Source organism: Macrobrachium nipponense, chromosome 23 (assembly GCF_015104395.2).
Source record: "Macrobrachium nipponense isolate FS-2020 chromosome 23, ASM1510439v2, whole genome shotgun sequence".
NCBI lineage: Eukaryota > Metazoa > Arthropoda > Malacostraca > Decapoda > Palaemonidae > Macrobrachium > Macrobrachium nipponense.
In genome coordinates this window covers 14,022,341-14,045,536 of record NC_061090.1, presented here as the reverse complement: position 1 = coordinate 14,045,536, position 23,196 = coordinate 14,022,341, and the positions used below count along the sequence as shown (strand labels likewise).

Genomic DNA, 23,196 nt, shown 5'->3' with positions numbered 1-23,196 from the left:
GGGGATCGAGTTGTACGTGGGTCAATGCGTTCGTGAGTCAAGGGTCTACTTATTCTCAAAAGAACAGATAGGAATAAAAAAAGTAACCAGATATTCTACATACAACATTTCCTTACTGACATTGCTCCACTTACTTCCAGAATACTACATACAATTTCTTAAGTATTATAATTTGTATTTTTCATAGTATTCAAACCAAAGCCTTTTGAATGGGAGTAGCTATCCTTCAGCATGAGCCAGAGATAGTTGGAGTATCCTTCAGCACAAACTGGAGATGGTTTGGAGTATCCTTCAGTATAAGCTGGAGATGGTTGTTGAACTTAGTCACAAAGTTGTTAATGGTTTCTGGGGATAGAGTGGGGCAATACCCCTCACCTGCCATCTTCCAGCACTTTTTCCTTTAGTGTAAGGGGACAAAGCAGGGTGGGTAAGGGGAGAACCGCAATAAAAGGCTCCATAAACAGTCTTCAGTTAACAACGGGTTCTGTTTCTGGCCAAGCACCAAAAAACAAAAATTTATTATGGCAATAAATGACACTGACGACGCCGTAAGCGCTGATAACCACTTATCAACATCAATAAACCACATACCGACACAGAAAATCACTTACTGACGTCGATCAACTACCTACGAATGCTGATAAACCACTTATTGGCACAGAAAATCGCTCACTGCCACTGAAAATCTGGTTGACATCTTTAGCCAAGAGTAGTGAAACCGAGATGCTGTTAACCATGCTGCTGATAAGCAGAGACTGCCTGGTAGTTTTTTGTTTAATCTGGTGGAGAAAAATACAATTATCTTAATTTTATATTTGTTCTTACAGAAACACAAACCATCACTTTTATGCAGGAGACTCATCCATAGATTGCAGGTCTTCTCAGACAACTAATTAGAAGTTAAAAACCCATCCAGAAATCCACAAAGCCTTGCTCCATTAAGAAAGACAGGAGAACCATGTTTTATTCCCCAAGTTGGGAGGCAGCTTTATCTTGAAATCAGGCTACTGTGCTACCCTGCCACTCCCCCAACCTAAAACAGAGTGGAAAGAGTTTAGTCACCTAAGCTCTATAAATAGTTGGTCAAGCGAGTACCCGCATACAACTACGCCATGTCCAGCATGTACTAGAGATGAACTGCTACCCTGCAGAGGCAGTAAGAAGATTGATGATTGATTGATTGATTGATTGATTGATTTTAAGGGGTATTAGGCATAATGCCAAGCACTGGGGCAACTAGGGACATTCAGTGCTGAAATGGAAATTGACAGTAAAAGGTTTGAAAGGTGTTACTAGAGGAAAACCTTGCAGTTGCACTATGAATCAAGTGTTAGGAGAGGATGGACAGTAAGATGGAAGAAAGAGAATATGAATGGAGGTACGTACAGTTAAAGGAATGAAAGTAGTTGCAGCTAGAGGCTGAAGGGATGCTGAAAAGAACCTTAAGTAATGCCTACAATGCACCGTATAAGGTGCACTGACGCCACTATCCCCCTATGGGAAAGGGGCGGCAGGCAATAAGAAAAAGAATTGATCCATCATTCAACACCAGCCTTTTACATTCTTCAAATACAGGCCTGTACCGAGGGGGTGGTCAGGGGGTCAAACAACCAATTCCCACAGTGTCTGGAAGTCCATATTTTCTGTGACTATCCTTTTCATTGAACTGTACATACAAAGTAATAAATAATTATTGTTTTTTGTTAAGTCAAAGTATATAACACAACAACAAATAAAGTACTAATATGCATGTTATTGTTAACATAATAAATAACTCAATCAATAAAACTGAAGTAATATTCTTGAATTTCAGTGCAAACTTTCAACATTATATGTAAAATTCTCTAAACCAAAGTCAGTACTTTGAATAACATCTAACCAAGTAGAAGGGCATAGACCACATACCCAATTTTTCTTCTTAATATAACTAAAATACCAAATTTGTAACTAATTTGTATTTTTCATAACTAACAAACCTGAGGTCTTAACATTAGGATTTACTAGCGCCAAGCTGGAAACCGGTAGAATTAAAATTACACTTGTGAGATCCAGGGACTAATGGCATCTATACCAGGTCACGGGGCATGTATACCCAGAATGCCCACGGCTACCTGTGACCCATCAGTTATATTTCTAACCCAGTTTAGACTGCTAGAGGGGTGGTTCGAGGTGGGCCTTTAACTGTTAAGACCTCAGGTTTGTTAGTTATGAAAAATTAACAAATTAGTTACAAATTTGTATGTTTGTTTCATACACGAAACAAACCTTCGGTCTTAACATTAGGATAGACTTACTATTGGAGGGAGGTAAGTCTCTACAACTGACTGGGAGTTTGCCACCTTATCCATTTCCGAATATATAGGGAAATTCTAAGAGAATGGACAATGAACCTAGGACCAAAGATATAAGCGGATCTATTGGTTTCCTCCCACTGGGTGTAGATACCATTCTACTGTTTACTCTTGTCCCTTGCGACTGGATCCACCTTCACCCCTCTTTTTCCTTATTATCCAGAGGGGTGTGTTGCTACTGAAAAGTATATCATCAGCTAAGATAGCTTCACAGTATGGCTGACCATCTCACCTGCATCTAGTCCGTTCCAGCACATGACGGTACTCTCCTTCATATTGCCCGTAGTTAAAGGAGTAGGAAGAAAGTAGTAAAGAAAAAAGACCAGTCATCCCATTCATTCTACTTTCATACCTTCATTTTAGACTAGACGCAACTGACCCCGCCAGGGGCACTGGATGAACTATATCACTTGTTGGGCCGCCACCACTGGACCCAAGGAAAAGGTGTCCAAGGATCTATGGGCAACATCTTTCAAATAGAATGAGGTGAAAGTTGTTTGGCGCTTCCACACGCCAGCTTTCAGAATTTTATCCACAGACATGTTCTTCTTAAATGCCAGGGAAGCACTCACGCCCCTGATGTCATGAGCTCTAGCTCCCACCTGGCTATCTGACCCTCTGTCTTCTGCAGTATAAGCATCTCTGATCGTCTCCCTTACCCAAAATGATATTGTATTCTTGGACACTTCCTTCTTGTTCCGTCCTGTACTTACGAACAACCTCTGGCACCCCGGGGCCTGAGGGTGCCTTGTTCTCTTTAAGTACTCCCTTAGTGCCCTGACGGGGCACAGGAGCATCTCAGCTTTGTCGTTGTCTACAAAGTCTGCCAAGGAAGGTATGGTAAAGGAGTCGAATCTGCCGTCTACTATTGTTGGATTTTGGGTCTTTGCCACGAATTCTGGGACAAACTCAAACACCATTGATCTCCAACCTCTCGAGTGCTTTATGAGATATGAGAGGCCATGTAGCTCCCCCACCCTTTTGGTTGAAGCCAGGGCCAATAAGAAGACTGTCTTCAGGGTCAGGCTCCTATCCGTGGACTGCCTTAGTGGTTCGTAGGGGGGTTTTGTCAGACTACTCAGTACCTTGGTCAGATCCCAATCTGGGGCTTTTAGCTCCTTTGGTGGGCATGACTGTTCAAAGCTCCTCATCAGCATGGCCAACTCCATGAAGACGATATGTCCACTCCTTTTCATTCGTAAGACTGAGGCTCGAGCAGCCCTGTACCCCTTCACTGCAGATACAGACATATGTTTTTCTGTTCTGAGATATCAGAAAGTCTGCTAACTGCTGAATAGTGGTACCGAGTGGAGACACGTTCCCTCTACGACACCAATCACAGTATGCTGACCACGTTTCCTTGGTATACTGTCGCAGATGATTTTCTGATATTACCTGCCATCTGAGTTGCTGCTTTTCTGCGAAAACCCTCGCTCTCGGAGGAGATACTTGACAGTCTCCACCCGTGAAGCGATAGGGACTTCACAGACTGGTGGTACCTCTCCACGTGAGGCTGACACAGAAGGTTGCTCCATGGAGGTAACTCTCTTGGCACATCTACTAGGAGTTCCAGTAGGTCTGGAAACCACTCTGCTTTCGGCCATAACGGGGCTGGGCTACCAGGGTCATCTTGAGGTTCTGAGACCGCATTACCCTGTTCAGAACCTGACGGATTAGACAAATGGAGGAAATGCGTACCGTCCAGATTGTCCCAGGGGTGTTGTAGCGCATCTTCTGCTACTGCCTCTGCGTCCGGGACTACTGAACAATACACTTCCAACTTTTTGTTGTACCTGGTTGCGAAATGAGGTCTATGATCGGTCCTTCCCACAACTGAGCATCCTGTCCACTACCTGTTGGTGTAGGGACCACTCCGTTCCCAGAATCTGATCCCTGCGGCTCAACTTGTCGGCCACTATGTTTGCTTTTCCCGGAATATACCAGGCCTTGATGTCTACCAGGTTCTCTATAGCCCACTGGTGAAGTTGAACTGTCATCACATGTAACTGCCGAGAAACTAGGCCTCCTTGCTTGTTTATATAAGCTACTACTGTGGTGTTGTCTGAACATCAATACCACTGAGTGTCCCTTTACTCTCTCCCTGAATTCTTCTGTAGAGCCAGGAAAGCTGCTTTCAACTTACCAGCACGTTTGATATGGAGTTCTCTGTCCTTGCAACTCCATTTTGCTGACACCATCAACTCCTCCATATGGGCTGCCTTCTAGTGACGCATCCGAGAACAGCAAGAGGTCTGGGGAGGATTGTTGAAGGGGGACACCCACTGTCAGATTGTCGTCGTCCACCCACCACCACAGCAAGTCTTTCCTCACTTCTGCCGACAAGGGAATTTGCTCGTATGGGTGATCTACTGTTGGTGACCAAAACTCTTCATCCTCCATTGTAGGGACCGAAGGTGTAGCCTTCCTTGTGGTACTAGCTTCTCCAGGGAGGTTAGGATTCCCAGCACCACCTGCCACTGTCTTGCTGGCTGTGTCTGCTTTCCACGAAAGGCATTCACCACTTGTTTGCATTTCTCTACTCTTTGGTCTGTCGGGAATACTTTGGCTTGTGTTGTGTCTATCACCATCCAGATAATTCAAAACGTTGACTTGGATCCAGCTGCGACTTCTGCTGATTCACCACAATACCTAGGTCTGTGACAAAGCTGCAGGAGGCCGCCCTGTCCCTGAGTAATTTCTCCCTGGACTTTGCTATCACCAGCCAATCGTCCAGATATCTTATTAGCCTGATCCCCTGAGCATGCGCCCACGCCGACACGAGGGTGAACACTCTTGTAAAAAACTTGAGGAGACGTTGTCAATCCGAAGCACAGGACCTTGAATTCGAAAGCTTTCCCTGCAAGACTGAAACGGAGAAATTTCCTTGAAGACTGATGGACTGGTATCTGAAAGTATGCGTCCTTTAAATCGACTGTCAGCATAAAGTCTCCGATTCTGACTGCTTGTAGAACCGTTTTCGGAGTTTCCATCTTGAAACTGGTTTTCCCTTATAAACAGATTCAGCGTTGACAGGTCTATTACTGTCCTCCACTCCCCGTTGGCTTTGGGTACCAGGAAAATCCTGCTGTAGAAGCCTTTTGTCGGACTGCATACTTGTTGCACAGCACCTTTTTCCATCATCTTCTTCACTTCGTCCTGCAGAATAGTGGCCTTCTGAGATTTGTGGGCATAAGTGACGTGGGGTAATGGTTGATCTGTCAGGGGCGGGGGGGGTTACCTCGAACGGAATCAAATACCCGATCCTGAGAACATCCACCACCCACTGCTCTGCCCCTAGTTCCTGCCACACCTTCCAGTGATTTGCCAGGCAACCCCCCACTGGTGTGGCCGAGTTGATGGGAGGCGACCCTATCCTATCTTCTTGAGCCTCTCCCTCTTCCCCTATTGCCCCTTCCTCTGTTGTTTCTATTGTGAAAGGGCCGATGAGTTATCCTCTTTGGGGAAGAGGGTCTTGTGACTCTATTAGGGATGCTATGTCTCACTGTCTTCTTTCGAGACATCTGCTGTTGTCTTCCCTCCAAAGGAGTAGTTTTGACTGTTAGACGTTTTCCTAACTGCCTGTTGCACCAACCTATCGTTAGTGTCCATCCTTTCTTCTATCTATCGCCTCTTCCAGTATGACCTCTGGCAACAGTAGTTGCGATTCCAAGATATCCCCATTCCTCATTGCTAACAGGGAATCCAAAATCCACATTGTGGCTTAGTCTAGCCAATGCTGCATCTCTCCTCATTAGCAGGATATTTGCCCAAACATTGGCACTTACGTTTGTCAGGTACGCAATCGCCTTGGACCCTGACTGTAGTAATCTAATGAACAATGGTTCATCCACTACTTTCCTTGTTGCTTCCGAGGATGCAATTTTCGCCACTGCTGTTGACCAAAGGTCTAACCAGGACGCAGCCTGAAAGACAGAAGAAGCTTGTTGTTTCTTCTTAACGTAGCAGCCTCTTGGTACGTCATCGAAGGGCACTCCATTTTAACCTGATCCAAGGTTAATCCAGGCCTTAACCTTACAACATTAGGGTTCATTTGTCTAGACAGCAAAGGGAGGGCCTTCGGTGTCGTATAATATTTCCTTTGCTTTATCATTGGAGGGGGGATAAATTTAAATGATCTATTAGATCTTAAGGATTATCCCTCCCTGCAATCTTTGCGTTTAACGTGGTTGCAAGACCGATTCCGCATGACTCGAACAAGGCAATTCATACGACCACCTCTTGGTATCCCTCTTTTAGTCAAACGCCATGTCAATTCCAGGAGGAAGCATACTGGCCGGTGTTTCTGTCTTCTCCGAAAGGCTATTGAACTGACGAATCAAATCAATAACCTCTGCATACGAGGCCAGAAACTCTTGGTTTTCTCCTTCCTCGGCTCTAGTGTACCACTTTCCGTCACGAGGGATGTTGTCTCGCCTCTATCTTCTGACAGACGGCCCGGAATTCCACGGCCGCCTGCCCCTTCACTAACCGGCCGGGTCTCTTTGATCTTTGCTGGCCGCTGTTGGCTCGATCCCAGATAGTCAGCAGGGGAACGAGAACGTCTCACTCTTTCTCTGCTCACGGATCTAGAGCGAGAATCTCGTCTAGATCTCCAAGATGAAGGCTCCCTTAAGACAGAGGTAAGTTCGTCTCTATTAGCATTGGCATCGTTTTCGAGCGTCGGCGAGCCCGGCCTCGGCCTTCTATCCAGACGACACTGCCTTCCACGAACGTATCCGCCGAGGTTGCCAACTCTCTATTTTTCGTACTTTTAATAGGAGCCTTATCGTCCTTCGTACGTATTTTGAACGGCCTTACGGGCGAAACTGGGACCTGCATTCCATCCTCTGCTGCACCTTTCGCCGCCAACGTTGATTTTACCAGAGGTATCGCAGTTTTTGCGATCCGAACTGGCAACTCCGCCTCGGCCGCTAGCTCGCCGGCCGTCACCTCTCTCGCTTGTTCGGACTCTTGCGAACGGCTTCGTCTGCCAACCTTGTGCTTAATAGCCACTGATTTTCCGACCTTCTTGCTGACTTGGAAATGACAGTCTTGGTCCGAAGAAGAGGAAGAATTGATTCTTCTCCTCTTGGCCCGAGGATCCGCCAGGAACTCCCGAATCCTCCTCCAACGCTTGACTGGCGCTCGCCGTGACGTTATCGGACTTAGCGATAACGCCGAACTAGAGGAAGAAGACGAAGAAGGCGAATCACACTTTTTCTTTTTGTCTCTCTTATTCATTCTCTCCTCTATATCCTGTAATTTCTGCATTACAGTTTGCATTGACGGGTCAGAAGGCGTTTGGGTGCAGCGAAAAAGGCCGAGAATCGGTCTGTGACGTCATCACGCCTGCCATCTCAGAGTGTGACGTATGTTGTGACGTCATCCCTCTCGTAGGGAGAGACTGAGAGGTTTCTGCTGGCAACCGCACGTTTGCTGCCAAACTACCTCCCACGTTCTGCATCGCTGTAAATACTGAGTGGGATGGTGAAGCCGCGGCATTAATTCCCATAAAATTGCAAGCCCGGGGGATGAGGAACATTCAGCGCTGCCGGACCACCCTGCTGGAACCGTGACGTCATATAATGCGCAAGCAGACCATCCAAGGTTGGTACGCCTGGTAGGCCTAGCGCTGACCACGTACCATCTAACCTATGCGCTTGAGTAGCAGGAGCCTGGAACAAAGATGGCGGATCTCCCCCTCTGCTTGCTGGGAACAAAGGAGAGTGCAAATTATTCATAAAATTACCCAAGGCCCCTCCTGACGTCGATACAGAACCGCTAGGGGAGAAACCGTAAAGGGGTATGAGACAATTTCAAAAGCAGGTGGAGAAACATATGGAGCAGCCTGGTGTTTATTACCGATACAAAAGAAGCCGGTAAGGTTTGGTCATCCAAAGATGGCGTCACCCCCTTGCCTTTTGTATTGGCTTTTGGCCCCAATAGAAACTTCTTCCACTGTTCCACCGACCAACCGCGACAAACAGAACACGGATTAGTACCGTACATACGTTTTCCCTGCACCTACTACACGTTGGATGAGGATCTGTCGACACCGAAGTTAGGAACCTAGAACATGGAAAGCCACTGACTCCTGGGCATTTCCTTTGTCTCCTCTTCAAAGCGGTAGACGATCCCGATGTTGAGGCAAAATTCTCCATCATACCACGTATACACTCTTACCACACACTGATCACACTTGGAGAAAGAAAAGGAATGAAAAATAAAAAATGAAATGGATAAAGAACGGGCAAACTGAAAAACCGGCTTTAAATGAGATAGACAGTAACACGTCTTATCTTAAAGGCGGTAGGAAAATAACTGATGGGTCACAGGTAGCCGTGGGCATTCTGGGTATACATGCCCCGTGACCTGGTATAGATGCCATTAGTCCCTGGATCTCAGAGTGTAATTTTAATTCTACCGGTTTCCAGCTTGGCGCTAGTAAATCCTAATGTTAAGACCGAAGGTTTGTTTCGTGTATGAACAAATAACATTTTCAAGTATTTCATCTTGTATATACTGTACCTATATATGCAATGACATTTAAGGAAGAAAAGGTCCAGTTTTGGGAAAAGCGACACCCCCCCCTAAAAAACTTTGGGTACAGGCCTGAAATACCTTTCTGTCCGAGAGGAACTGGGTGCTTACACAACCTGCTAAGCAGCTAATGCAGGTCTCAAAGAAAAATTCTGGAAACCTGTGAGTGAAGCCCCTAGGTACAATGAGGTAAAAGTGGTCTGATGCTTCAGACACTTGGTTTATTACCCATGTTACCAAAAAGTTACTCTGAAATGCTAGGAATGGTCCCATGTCCCTTGACTTTGTAAGTTTTCACCTGAGTTGTATGACTAACTACCTGTTGGGTGTGTAGTAAGCTCATCTGGAACATCTGACAGCTGACCTGGTCAGGGAACAAGCAACTGTGTGTGCTAAATCCAGTGTGTTTCCTAAGAAACAAGAGAGGAAGAGCTACTCCCCCTGCTGGGCATGCACAGACAAGGAGGTCAGACTGGCTCAACCAACAGACAACACAAGAGAAAGACCTGGGAATAGTCCTCATACCCAAGTGAGATGAGAGTACTGGGCCCATGCTAGCCTGGCCAAAAAAAAGTTGATCAACCCAAACCCCCATCCACTAGACTGGGAAAAGCAATTGCTTGAAGAACTACAGAACTTCCATACAAAGACCTTCTTGCACATACCCTTCTTCCTCCTGTGGTAGGAAGATGAAGAAAAAGCTGAGGAAGAGGATGAAGAAATGCTCAATGTGGAGGAACAAAAGCACTTGTGGTTTCTCTCCTTGCTAGTATAGTCATCTCATCTGACGAAGTAGCAGTAGTTGAAGTCCTGCGACATCTTCTATTGGGAGGAAGACCACTACTGGAAGTTCAAAAGAATTGAGATCTCAGCAGTTGCAGTAACAACAGATATAGCAGTTAATGTAGAAAGGGTAGGTGCGCTGAACCCCAAACCTCATGCAATACCTATCTCTCGCCTGAGAGGGAATATAATCCTAGGAGGAGCATAGAGGAATTAGGCAGCATGGCAGTAGTACTAAGATAACTATTCAAGGTACTTCCTCTACTGAAAACTTCCCAACAGCAGTAAATTCATCCCTTAACTTGATGACTGCTACATAAAATGTGCTGGGAGAGTGAGTGAGGTGTAATCCCCTACTCACTCCACCATGAACATCAGTTAACCACCTTGTTACCAAGTATAAAAGGCTCTGGTTTGTATTTCCATAAGAACTATAATGAAAATATTCATTCTTTATGACCAAGTAATAGATTTTGCATTATAGCTACACAGGTAACATCTAACCACTTAATGAACATCAGTTAACCACCTTGTTACCAAGTATAAAAGGCTCTGGTTTGTATTTCCATAAGAACTATATGAAAATATTCATTCTTTATGACCAAGTAATAGATTTTTGCATTATAGCTACACAGGTAACATCTAACCACTTAATAAAACTATTTGGAACAAAGCATACTTGAAAATGACCTGACCAACATAAGATTCAACATACCACACCACAGGCAAAAACCACTGTGCTGAATGCAAAATCTCGAAGCCTCTGAAGCTTTGTTTGGTTTTTGTATACTGCAGTGTTGGAACCAGCTATGTCATTGATGAATGCCAATGTGAAGTAAGCAAACTGGATTAGCTGAAAATGTACAGGAAAATTTACATGTACGTACAGATTCCACGGTTATTTGTACATAGATAATTATTCCATAACAAAGCTATAAATTCATTAGAGATTGAAAAGGGGAATCAAACAGATTCCTGAAAGCTACTCTGTAGAGAATTATAATTATCCTCAATTCTCCCACCAGTAGGAAGGAACAGCTGACCTTATTTTTAACATCAATGCATCAAGATAAAAATACTCTATCGCAATATAATTTCCATTAACATTGTATATATTACACAAATTCTTACCATATCCCAAAAAGTAAGATACTTGAAGGGTCCTCCAAATGGAACTCTATGTTTCAAAAATTCCTCAGGGGGATGTAGCCCAAATAGGTAAACATGGATCCCGTACCCATAATGGATAGATAATATCAAGTGTATCAGTGCTCCAACAAGACCCATTCTGAAGGTTGATAATCTTCAGTTGACTCTGAAAAAATAAAATAAATTTGTATGCAGTTCATTAAATATTTGTTAAAACCATTGTTTCAATTAACATACAGTTTTAGTTCAAAGTGGGTGACTGTACATGTCCGAAATAAAAAAATAATCTTTTACAGTATATATTTCAGAGGATGAAGGATTCCCTAACATCCTTCACACACCAAACAAGGAAGAAATCCTTCATTCTAAATGCCCAATTGTAGTTAGAGGTTGAGGTGACATCACTGTATGGCAAAAATATATTACAGTACTACTAAAAAGAATTTTTTCAGAATATTTGTAAATATGTAAGCAAACCACCCTGCACTGGAGCAAACCATTACATCAGTATTACCTGTAGAGGATACACCAGCAGAAACCCCCCTTATTTACTAGAGAATGGTAAGACAGAGAAGTTATTACTTCTTTTGTTTCCCCATTCTGCTCTCTTTTTCTGAAGACCTCGTAAGCCCTATTTAATCTAGCATGCTGCACTCAATCTATTATTTCCTAATTACAACAATAACATGTAACCAAATGTTTTATGTTTTGTCAAGTGGGAAGTGTTAGTTTCATAGAGTTTTAGCTTTGTTGAAAATGTCTAGAAATAATGGCATATGGACTTAGTAAATGTCAAAAGTAATGAAAGCACTGCATTCAGGAAGAATTTCATATTTGGAGCTGGACAGTTTCCGAAGTTGGCAGTTACTTACAAAACTTTTTTTCATTATCATCATTATTTTCTTTCATTCGGAGTTTAAATGTACAAGGTTCTTATCTTCATCTTCACATAGCCTGCAGACCAAGAGAATGATACATTAAATATACTATATTTTGCAAATCATTATTTTTCTAAGTGAAATATAATTTTCTGATAATTTTTGGCATTAATCTAACAAAAATTGAGAACCACAACCACAGTGGAAAGTAGACGTCTTGGACCTTTGGGTCAGGTTAGTTTGGGAGGGGTCTTAGGATTGCCCATTACTTTGGGGATATTGACAAAGGTATACCCAAGGTATGTAAGCAAATAAGTTCCTGGAAGATGAACCTATAATGCTGAGTATGGTAGGTCATGCTATCCTAAATTAATGAGGTCAATTCCCTGCATTTTACTACGTATCTGGCCTTTATGGCACCCAACATCAAGTGAAGTTTAAGGGGTCCAAGGATGGGCATGGTAGATTAGGATAGGAGATAACTACACATTTTACTAGGATAGTTTTTGTTTTATAACTACAAAACAATATGTGGTTTCCAAATGATTCCCATTAGGCTACAAATAGATAGGTCTATGGGGGTGTGTAACAGGCTAATATCCTTAATGTCAATCTTGTCCAGAAAAATACAAAAAACATGGGAAACTGCAGTCTATAGATATTTTACAGCTGTCCTTAACAGGTTTACCATAAATGTTAACATCTACTAAAACAAAATAGGTAACTAGCCATACCTAGGCCTAAATGTCATGCATGCAAACCAACTCTGTTAAAACAAACAAATATCATTAATTACAGCATGGGAACTCTCTTTGTGAAAACACAGGCCTAAAAAGGTAGCCTGAAGCTTAGGCCTAGTAAGTCCTAGGTATAAACAGGTTTACCTCTGGGCTTCAGCCATCACATTTCATATCAGGTAAAGCACTGCTGTGCAGACACTGATCCGTCAAACAGTCACTTTTTTCACTCGATATTTAATTGGTGAAACAACAATACAATTCAATATTTAAGCATACCATTCAAAAGATTGAAGTTTCGTCAACAAAATGAGATATATATGAAACTGCCATACGAAGTAAAATAAGCATGTTGAAACATCTTACGTAAAAATATGTGTTCAAAGGCAGTTTTTATATCCAATATGGTGTGGTATCATCGCATGCACAATCCAGGCATTCACTCATGGACACGTCCTTTCCAGCCTTCCCAGCGCTCATTTGAACAATATTTGGGAATACAGGCAGTCCCCCACGGTTATGACGGGGGTTCCGTTCTTGAGACGTGTTGTAACCCGAAAATCGTCGTAAACCGGAACATCATAAAAAATCTTAAGAAAACCTTACTTTTAATGCTTTGGGTGCATTGAAAACTATGTAAACTGCATTCTTATTACATTTTTCATAAAAAAAACCTTGAAATATTGATTATTTTGCATTTTTGTGTCATATTTCATATGCCAGATGAGCGTTGCAGGCGCCGTAACCCTGGAACATGTGTCGTAACCCTGGAAATAATTTCTGATGAATATAATTGAAAAGCGCCTTAACCTCGGAACGTCATAAGCCGAACTTGTCATAACCCAGGGACTGCCTGTATATGTAACATTTATTCATATTACTCAAGATTGTAGTCGTAATCAGCTCAATAAAAAAAAATTTTGTTGCCTATGTATTACCGAAAGCACGAGACATCTTATTTCCGGGTCATGTTTTGAACTGAAATGCACTTTTACCTTGTAATCGGTGGTTTTATCCTTACTGCCAACACAAATGAAACTCCAAAGTGCTTACTTGATTGTAATTATACACATTTTGTTCTTAATTCACTCCAAATTCAACTTGAAATACGCGAATTTGTTTATGGCAAAGTACGCAGGAATAATTTTTCAGCCTTGTTGTACATCTGGCAGCCAGAATCCATGAGTCGAGCAGACGACGGGTTGGTGAATTGTTTATGACAAGAATTTGTACTTTATTATTAGCACTTTTTATTTAAGTCTATATTACTATTTTGGCTTTTTAAAAATTTTTAATAGGCTAATTGTATATCTGAAATACTTTGTTTTTAATTTTTAATAATTGTATGGCTGAAACAAATGTAATGCATGCTAGGGATGCAAGTCATCGCTGCCAATTTTTGGGAACTTAACACACGCTGATGCCTTTACAAACTGTTTCCATGAATTCTAGATGTCATAGTAATGCAATAATGATAAAATTGCTCAAATATTTATATATATATGTTACAAATAAATATGCTAAAGTCACTTATTCCCACGGTTTTGTGTAAGTCTTATCCCAAGTTTAGTGGGTAAACACAAAACAGTAAGCAACACCGATAAAAAAATAGGAAAAAGCAAACAACACCATAGCTAATGTTCACAGCAAAATGGATTAAATTTGTGTCAGGAATCTGGTTACTTTTACAACAACAAATATTTTCAAATGAATTATCTTGACTACATAATAAATAAATGCAATTCATAACCTTATTCTGGTCTTTAACTAATTATTTCAATGTTATCTAGCGCACTCTTCTTCTTCTTCTTCCCGAACAATCGACATGTTTCCCCATCCACGAGCTGGAACACCCTCAATGTTTAAGACTGTTGTGAAGAAAGTGTCCCAGCATCTATGGGTACAAGTGGTGTGCGGATTTAGCATTGGGAATGGGAAGTTTCTTGACACAAGTGACTCCGCAAACATCAGGATAGCGTCAATCTTCTACACGTAAGGTGTTTTAAGTAAAAATCTCGAAAGCGTCATGGAGGTAAGTTTGTACTGCACATGGCTAGACTTTCAGTAACTTCTGTTTAATCGGAAATTAGGTATGGCCTTAATTTTTAACTCGGGAGAAAACACTTACTTCAAGAGGAAAGTAGAGGTCTCAAGGTGTTGCTTCCACGGAGGTTGGCTTAAGACTGACGTCTAATTCAGGATACTGTTAGTGCTAAAGTTATTTTTTGGGAAGTGACCACACAACAGTACAGGTATCTGCCTGTCTGCAAGCAGTAGGTACTTTACCCTCCAACTAATTAGGTAAACTATGACAATCTTTAGCCTACCGCAATGAATCCTTTGGAAGTATTAAACTGCCTAACCATAGTGTAAATGAAAGAACACGTTAAACCTCAGTTCTAAGCCTACGGGAAATGTAACGACGAGGCCTACTGTCAGAATCACGTAGAAGGGTCGAGGGACTTAGCTAGTAATTTGATGAGAAGCTAGGCAAAAACCGGCTTCCTTATGCTCCTAATAGGTTACCCGAGTGAGTAACCCTAGGGCTTATCAGTTACATAATCAGAGTTCTATCAATCAATTTGCTGAATAATGGTGATTCGCGGCTTTTACCCCGCCTAGGGTTTACGTCAAGCTAGTATCTGATGATACATACTCACGTTTAATTTCAACAGAACAATGTTTGGATTAATTATTTACCACTGTAAATCAAAGAAAAGAAAGGAACAGCTTTATGTAGGATATATGTAGCAACCTATTTAAATGAATATACTAGGCTAAATCGCCTTACACTGACACTCGGACACCATCGGGTTATCTCGAGGGTCTCTCTGGGATACCGGGAGGGGTCCTCAATTTGTAAACAAATGTTCGAATAGGCGTAGTGGCTTCGACTGTATAAAACATTAAATAAGAAAACCAAAGAAGAAGAATGATGGAGCAAAAAATATAGTGCTTGAAGAGAAAAGATATATGAAATATCTTTCTATCTTAGACACATATTAGTTGCTCATGCAGAGTAAGTTGGATACTACATTTTGCATAAACATTACATTCGAACTACGCGTTTGATTTACTCATCTTTGAACTTTGTTCGAAGTAGTGGCACGGGCATGATTTGATTCGGATGAATCGGCACATCAAGAAAGTAGCTGTAGTCCCGAGGTCGATCAACACAAAAAAAACTTAGTTTTTTAAAATCCGGCATCTCCGTCGACCGAAGCAGTAAGTTATTTCAGAGCCAGAGTGGATAAGGCAAAAACTGCTGCTGAGAAATTAAAGATCAACTCATTTTAAGGCCTTTTCCTCTCTCTCTCTCTCTCTCTCTCTCACACACACACACACACACACACACTATGGGTAGTCTGCGCATTCCAAAAAAGTCACAGCACATCACATTGGTATATTAAATATATTATTAATTATAACCCCTTTCATCTGACACACACACCACACACACACACACACACACACACATATATATATATATCTATATATAATATTAATAATATTATATATAGATATATATATATATATAATCTATATATATATATATTATATATAGCTTGGGATCACCAGAACACAAATAGATTAATACCACAGAGGAAAAATTGAAATCCTGACAAGTTCTGTTTAGTTTCTGAACCATCTTCAAGAAGGCTGATAAACTGGCAGAAAATTGTATTAGAAATGCCAGGTTGACACCACAAACGAGCATAGGTACAGTCAGTTAAAAGAATATTGACAGATAACAAGGAAAGGCGAAGTCGTCACCTTGTTTTGACTGAGGTTAGTGATCAGTTAACAAATCTTGTCACGTGCAAATGGTGTTACCACTTAATATTAAGCCCAGCTAAACTACTTTCCTTAAAATCTGTGCATTTTACATATTCACTCTAAAATAAATGGATCAGATTAAGGCAGCTATTTGTTTGTAAAGTTAAATTCTATTTCATTTCTTTTCAGTATTTATATTACTATAATCTTAATGAGATTTCTAACGCCCGTCTCATTCATAACACTTTTATTTTCCTTACCTTGAATGAACGTTGCATTATTCTCCTACATACATCTTTTAAGTGGAAAATTAGTGGACACAATCTTATGAAGATACACACACATACACACACACACACACACTATATATATATATATATATATATATATATATATATATATATATATATATATATATATATATATATACATGAATATATAAATAATAAATATGTATATCTATATATATACACATACATATATATATATATATATATATATATATATATATATATATATATATATATATATATATATATATATTTATATAAGACTGTGACATGTATTCTGTTAAAACAGAATTCTATCTAATAAAAGGATTCCTTAAAAAGGCCAAAATTTAGAAAGTAAATACCATATTTCAGAGACCAGCTGTCTGTCTCTTCAGGCAGGTAATGAATGAGAAAAGTTACATCGGTTTTACAGGTAAATCACTCCCACAGAGATTAATAAAAAAACGTTCACTTAGGTATGAACAACAGAGCTCAGCTATTTTTAGCCACATAAATAACCATAATCGCAAAATAAATTGGATTTGTCATATATAATTATAGCAGTAAACTGTCGGTCAAAAGCCAAATCCAGGTGGTAGAATCAGCTTTGATTTAAACAAAGAAACACAATGAATCTTTCTCAAAAGGAGTGTGGGACTTAGATATTATAGATAAAATCTTCATCCAACCAGTGATTAAGAAATGTCAACTGGGGTGACTTAACGGCTGACCTGTGGAGCCCTTGGAATAAATACTGCTTTTTCTGTAACTTTTTTCCTTCATTACCTGCCTGAAGAGAAAGACAGCTGGTCTGAAATATAGTATTACCTTCTACGTTTTGGCATTTTTAAGGGCTCCTTTTATAGTGTATATATATATATATATATATATATATATATATGTATGTATATATATATATATATATATATATATATATATATATATATATATATATATATATATGTATGTATGTATATATAGTATATATATAAAAAGTATATATAGATATATATATATATATATATATATATATATATATATATCTATATATGATATATATATATATATATATATATATATATATATGTATATATATGTATACTATATATATATATTATATATATATATATATATATGAAAAAACACACCTTTAAAATAACATCTCTGACTCGTTAAAGAGATGAGTCAGGATCATTTCGGGTATGAGCATCTATATACAGTTGGATTTTGATCTTTCAAATCATACTCGTGAACAAGACATGAATCTTAAGATGTCAGGTTATGTACAGCTGATAAGAAAAAGCTCACTCACTAAACTTATGTGGCGATATATATTTAAATTAAGAAGACATCTATCATCGATAGAAATATAATGGAAAAATATAAGATCAATGAATATCAAGAAGACCCAGATTTATGATGTTCACCATAAAATGATAACAGTGCAACAAGGGTTACATGCACAAGTCAGAGAGAGGTCAAGGAACTGCTAAATGCACGTGTACCGCCTAGCCTGGGATATTTCAGGAAAAAAAATCTATATAAATATCCTGTATAGAAAAGTCAGGTATCAGTCTCACAGCAGTAATGGAAGGGTTGCTAAGTACCTTTAATTATAGTAAATATTCATTTGTACTTGGCTGCAAATTATTTACATATCGTTATGACAAAATATCCGCGCGAATTAAGTTATTTCATCAAAGTGATTTAAAGAAAGATGCGACAGGCTTCTAGTACAAATTACTTCGTGAGCCCTAAAAGAAGTTACGAGTTAGGTTCAGGAAAATCTGGTCATGATGTGCTGTAGTTTAAACCTCCATGAAAGTAAAAGAATCGAGTATGAAATATAAATAATAGTTGCAAGAATTAGCGATTTCAAGGATCCATAGATCGCATTCGATCACGTTCCAAGAAGGAAGACGCTGCTCAAGACTTTGGAGTCCTTGGTAAATGACACTATAGTTCGAGTTCTGGACTTCTGGTATTTCGAAGTTCGAACCTTCGGAAGTTCGGAGTTCGGACCTTCGACTGTAATATCGTTGTAGGCGATAGACTTATAACAGGAATTCGCTAAGTACCTAATCCTTTTTTTCCTCAGGATGTCGTAGTCCTTTCCTCTTCATTAATGTGGCGTAATTGGTTCTGTTGAAAGCTTTAGGAAAAAAACTTATTTTCGCTCGTCTAGACTACAGTTGGCGCAGTCGATCAGCGTTCTCTCCCTTTTGCAAGGTAGGGTAGCACTGGAACGTGAATGTACCGTTGCTAATATTGTATATTTGTTTTGCAGACTTTCGAATCTTGTTGCGTATGTAGTCCCGTATAAAGCTTTGGCAGACATTATAATTATTTCCGTGGCCATTTACCCATAATCTGAGGCGTGTAAAAGCCCTAAATCTGGAAGATTTAGGGTAAGTTAATGCACAGCTTTAATGCTTATGTCTTTTCCTGCATATTTTTTTTTTTTTTGGTAAGAGTTTGACTAGGAGTTCCTGTTCTGAAGGTGAAGCTCACGCATGATAAAGCTGATCTTTAGCAGCAGGTATGTAGTTTTTTTTTCTGTTAAGTCTTCTGTTTTTGTAAGTTTCCAATCTTTTTATATCAATTATTGAAATATATGCAATTTTTTTTTAGTTGGCCATAAATTTAATTTTCAAATTTTTGTAAATTTACTTTTAATTTTCAAAATGTAATTTCTCAATTTTATAAGTTTTAGCTTTGTCATACATTTACTTTAGTTTGTTCCGATACGTAATACAAACCATCGGTCCTTTAACAATAGGAAGTAGCTAGCGGCAGCTGGAACGGTCGTAAGCTTCGAACAAGGGGAGAACGGTAGTTAACTGCTTGGCGCGCGACTGGAAGGTAAACAAATCACTTTTGCTTTCGGCCGCGGGTGTGAAGGACGTGTTCGTCATCGCTCTCTGCCCGCTTCATCGTCGTATGCTTTGTTTATATTGTGTTTTCTACTAATGGTTTGTTTGACTTGAAAATGAAACTGTAAGTGACACTGTTTTCATTTTCATACTTAATTATGAACCAACATGGAGCTATCGCCGTAGATGCGGCGATTTCCTCTCTTTTCATGAATTGAACCCTTGAATTATGTCTCGGTGCCGAGGGCGGGCGCGCTCGCGCCGAGTCATGTATTTTGGGCGAAAGTGTGTAATTGAAAAATGTAAGTACTCTTTTCATTATATTTTTGTTTTGGCCCTGTGCGTTCGTTACCGAGAGAGTGATTGCGCTCGGCACGAGCCTTTTATTTTGTATAATAGATTGCAGTGAAAGTGGATTCGCAATTGCAATATTCTTTTCATTTTCATTTATTTATTTGCATGAAATTTAATTTGGATCAATTTTCGTTCTTACCGGGAATTGATCCTTACGATTATTTTATGTGAAAGTGAAATCGCAAGTGCAGTATTCTGTTTCATTTTCATATATATTTTATGATAGCATCATATTATTTAGATCAAGTTTCCGTTCTTACCCGGGAATTGATCTTTTCCCCTTTTAAGTTCTATGAAGTGAATCGCAAGGGCAGTATTCTGTTTCATTTTCATATTACTTTTCACTGCTGTGCGGGGGTAGGGGAAGCGAAGGTCTGCCAGGAAGTCGTCGGAAAGCTCTCCCGCGACTCCCTTGGTATCCGATTCTTCGTCTTCCTTCCTGCCCCCCGCTCAGCTTCTTCGTTGTATTTTGTATTTGGGGTCTTCCTTGCGTTCGGGGTGGGGCATGTCTTCCCCCCGTGCGTGAGGGAACCCCTCTTACTAATCTACCTATGTTACCGCAGGTGCTACATCCGTGGGAGACGACCTTGGACAGGTATGGACCACCGCGGCGGCAGGGCGTGCCTAGCATCCACGGGCTGCTGCAGCGTCTAGCGAGGTCTGGGGCGGTCTCCACTACTACCACGGCCGCTTATGCTGCTCCCCCCCCTCCTGGTCTACACTCCCCATGCTGTGTCGGTGACGCCGTCTGCCGCTACTAGGGCCGCCGCCGTACCGAGGGGGGGTTGCCGCCGCCGCCTGTTTTCTTCGTGTTGCCTGCCCCAGACTTCCGCTGTTCCAGCAGCTCGCCCCTGGACCGGCCGCCAGTACCCAGGTTCCGCTGGCTGCCGATGATTCTACGAGGCGATCGCTGGGCCTGCCGCTGATGTGATTCCCGCTGTTGGCTTGGCTGTCCCTTCTGGGTTCTACCGCTGCCGCTGTTCCTGCCGCTCCTGAGCTGGTTGCTGTTCTGGTCGCTCCTGGTTCCTGAGCCTGTCCATGCTGGTCCTGCCCACGGGGTGTGTCTTCCCCAGTCCCAGGTCCTTCCGGACAGGTGCAGTCGGGCCGTGTTGCTTCGGCAATAGCCCCGGCTCCGGCCTGGATGGAGGACCTGACGACTGTCCTGCGTGAGCTGACGAGGAAGAGGAGAAGAGGAAGCTGTCATCTTCGTCTTCATCGTCTGCTGCTGCCTCTTCCCCTTCGACTTCTAAGGCCCATAAGCCGAAGAAGAAGAAGGCTGCCTTCCCCCCTAAGCAGTCTCCTTCGGGAACTTCTAAGGGCCCGTCCCACCCCAGTGGGACGGGGGGGGTCCTTCTGCTGGTCCTCCTGCTTTCCTTCGGGAGCGGGGCCCGTCTCCCCTTCCGTAAGGAAGAGACGGGGACCAGAGAGTATCGGTTAGCTCTGGTACTTCCTCGCCTGGTGCTAGCGGCGATGCCGCTACGCCAGGTTCCGGCTCGGTCTCTCGTTCGCGAGAGATCGAGTGTACGTTTCTCCCTCTCGGGAGACCGTGCAGCCAAGTTTCGGCGCCAGAGTTCGCTCGGCGCCAACCCAAGACGCGGCACGGAGCAGAAGGCTGGTGAGAGCCGCTCAGGTGACTCTCGCCAGGCCAGCGGCCCGCTCTTGCAGCAACCAGCTGGTACCCGGGTTTTTTACCCCCCTAAGAAGGCTCCTTCGGGACCTTCTAAGGGCCCGTCTCGCTCCGGCGATTCGGGGAGCTCTTCTGCTGGTCCTCCTGACTCCCTCGGGAACAGGGCCCGCCTCTCTCTTCTTCTACCAAGGAGAAGAAGACGGGACCAGAGGAGTACCAAGCTCGGCTGGCACTTCCTCGCCTGGTTCTAGCGGTTCTGCCGCTAAACCAGGATCCGCCTCGGCTTCTCGTTAGCGAGAAGAAAGTAACTGAGTGGACGGTCTACGCAGGGCGGAGACCGTCCAGCCAAAGTCTTGGACACCCGAGCTCGCTCGCCGTCAAGACCGAAGCGCGGAGCAGAAGACTGGCGAGAGTCGTGCAGACGACTCTCGCCAGGCCAGTGGACGCTCTCGCACGCACCAGCTGGCTGCTCGGGTGACGTGACGGTCGCTGACCAGCCACGAGTTGAGGCGAGGAAGGGGGTCCCCGCCGTGGCCGTCAGGTACCAGCCACGGCTGGTACCAGCGGCTCGACGCGCCGAAGAGGACGCTCGCCGGTCTCACCGCGACAGCGAACCTAGCAGGTCACCTGACGCCGCTCCCATCGGGACAGGGCGGGCAGGAGACAGGGTAACCAGCAAACAGCTCGCCTGACGCTAGAGATCAGCGTCGACGTTCTCAGCCGAGCCTCCTCGCCCCAGGCGCCAGCGGCAAGGCTAGGCCTGCTGCTCGATCGCCACCGCGGTTTGACGATCAGCAGCAGCCCTCCAAGCACGCTGGTCCTGCCAGCGAGCTAGGGGGGAGCGTCAGGTCTGCCTCTCCTGTACCTTCAACCTCCTCGGGCTACACCGGGAGGAGGCGACGGTACCTATGAGTGATCGCGAGAGTGCGCCGCTCGCGATCCCTGCTATGACGCCGTATGGACCAGGCACGGTTACTAGGAACCGACCAGGACATACGCGCAAGTAGCTGGAGGCGACCGTCAGGGGTCTGCCGCTGTTCCTCCTTCGGAAGGAGGAGTATCTCGGGATCTGTTCTTGCTGGAGGGACTGGACGGTCCTACTCCGCAAGACGCGGTTATTCCCGAGATACAGAGGAATTTGCAGAAGTCATTAAGCTGATTCGTCAGCATAATGACCTTGCGGAAGGCTTGCCGCTCCACCAGCAGAGCCCACGTCTCTGCTCGAGTCGTTTTGGGGCCCGAGAGGGAACCCAAACCGACGGTGGGTCTGCCGCGATCGGAGCTTGCCGATTCTGTCTCGAACCAGAGTCTCTCGTCTCCGGACAAGAAGGCTCTCTCAGTTCTGGCCGGTCGATCAAGCTACTTCCACCTCCTCTACTGCGACAGCGGCGTTTCTACGTGTCTTCGGACACCGTATTTAAATACTCCTTCGGTCCTCTTGAGAGGTTTCGACCTCGACGAGGACTGGAATGAGTAGCGGAGGACGGTATCGGCTCTCTCCTGTCAGGTGTCGATCAGCCCCACCCAGACGACGTTCACATGTGGCGGCAGACCCTTACCTACAGTGAGAGTTCGTAACCCTCCGCGGGGAAACGCTTTTCTCCTGACGATACGTTTTCCCAGACTCTGAGAGACCATCGCCGCAAGGCGATGGCTGCTCCTATTCTTCTCCAACTGCTAGTCCACTGGGAAGGCGAGCGAGTATCCAATTCCTCCCCCATTCCCTCTCTCCTTACGGCTACGAGGGAAATGGGGAGGGGAGGGTCCTACAGAGATTTCTCTGTAGGATCCCACGTTCGGGACTGCGCTACCGGGGGGACCACCTTCGGGTCCTAACCTGACGTAAGCCGTTTTC

At 43.0% G+C, this 23,196-nt stretch overlaps 1 protein-coding gene across 1 annotated transcript in view; it reads right to left on the bottom strand.

Moving 5' to 3' along the window:
* The window catches only part of LOC135198768 (androgen-induced gene 1 protein-like), a 40,170-nt gene extending 25,145 nt beyond the window's left edge, over positions 1 to 15,025 (bottom strand). The window contains 3 exon segments of the mRNA XM_064226684.1: positions 10,390 to 10,527; positions 10,806 to 10,989; positions 14,872 to 15,025. Of these exon segments, the coding sequence (XP_064082754.1) occupies positions 10,390 to 10,527; positions 10,806 to 10,961 (294 nt within the window). The 5' untranslated portion in view covers positions 10,962 to 10,989; positions 14,872 to 15,025.
* Positions 15,026 to 23,196: the final 8,171 nt, after the last annotated feature.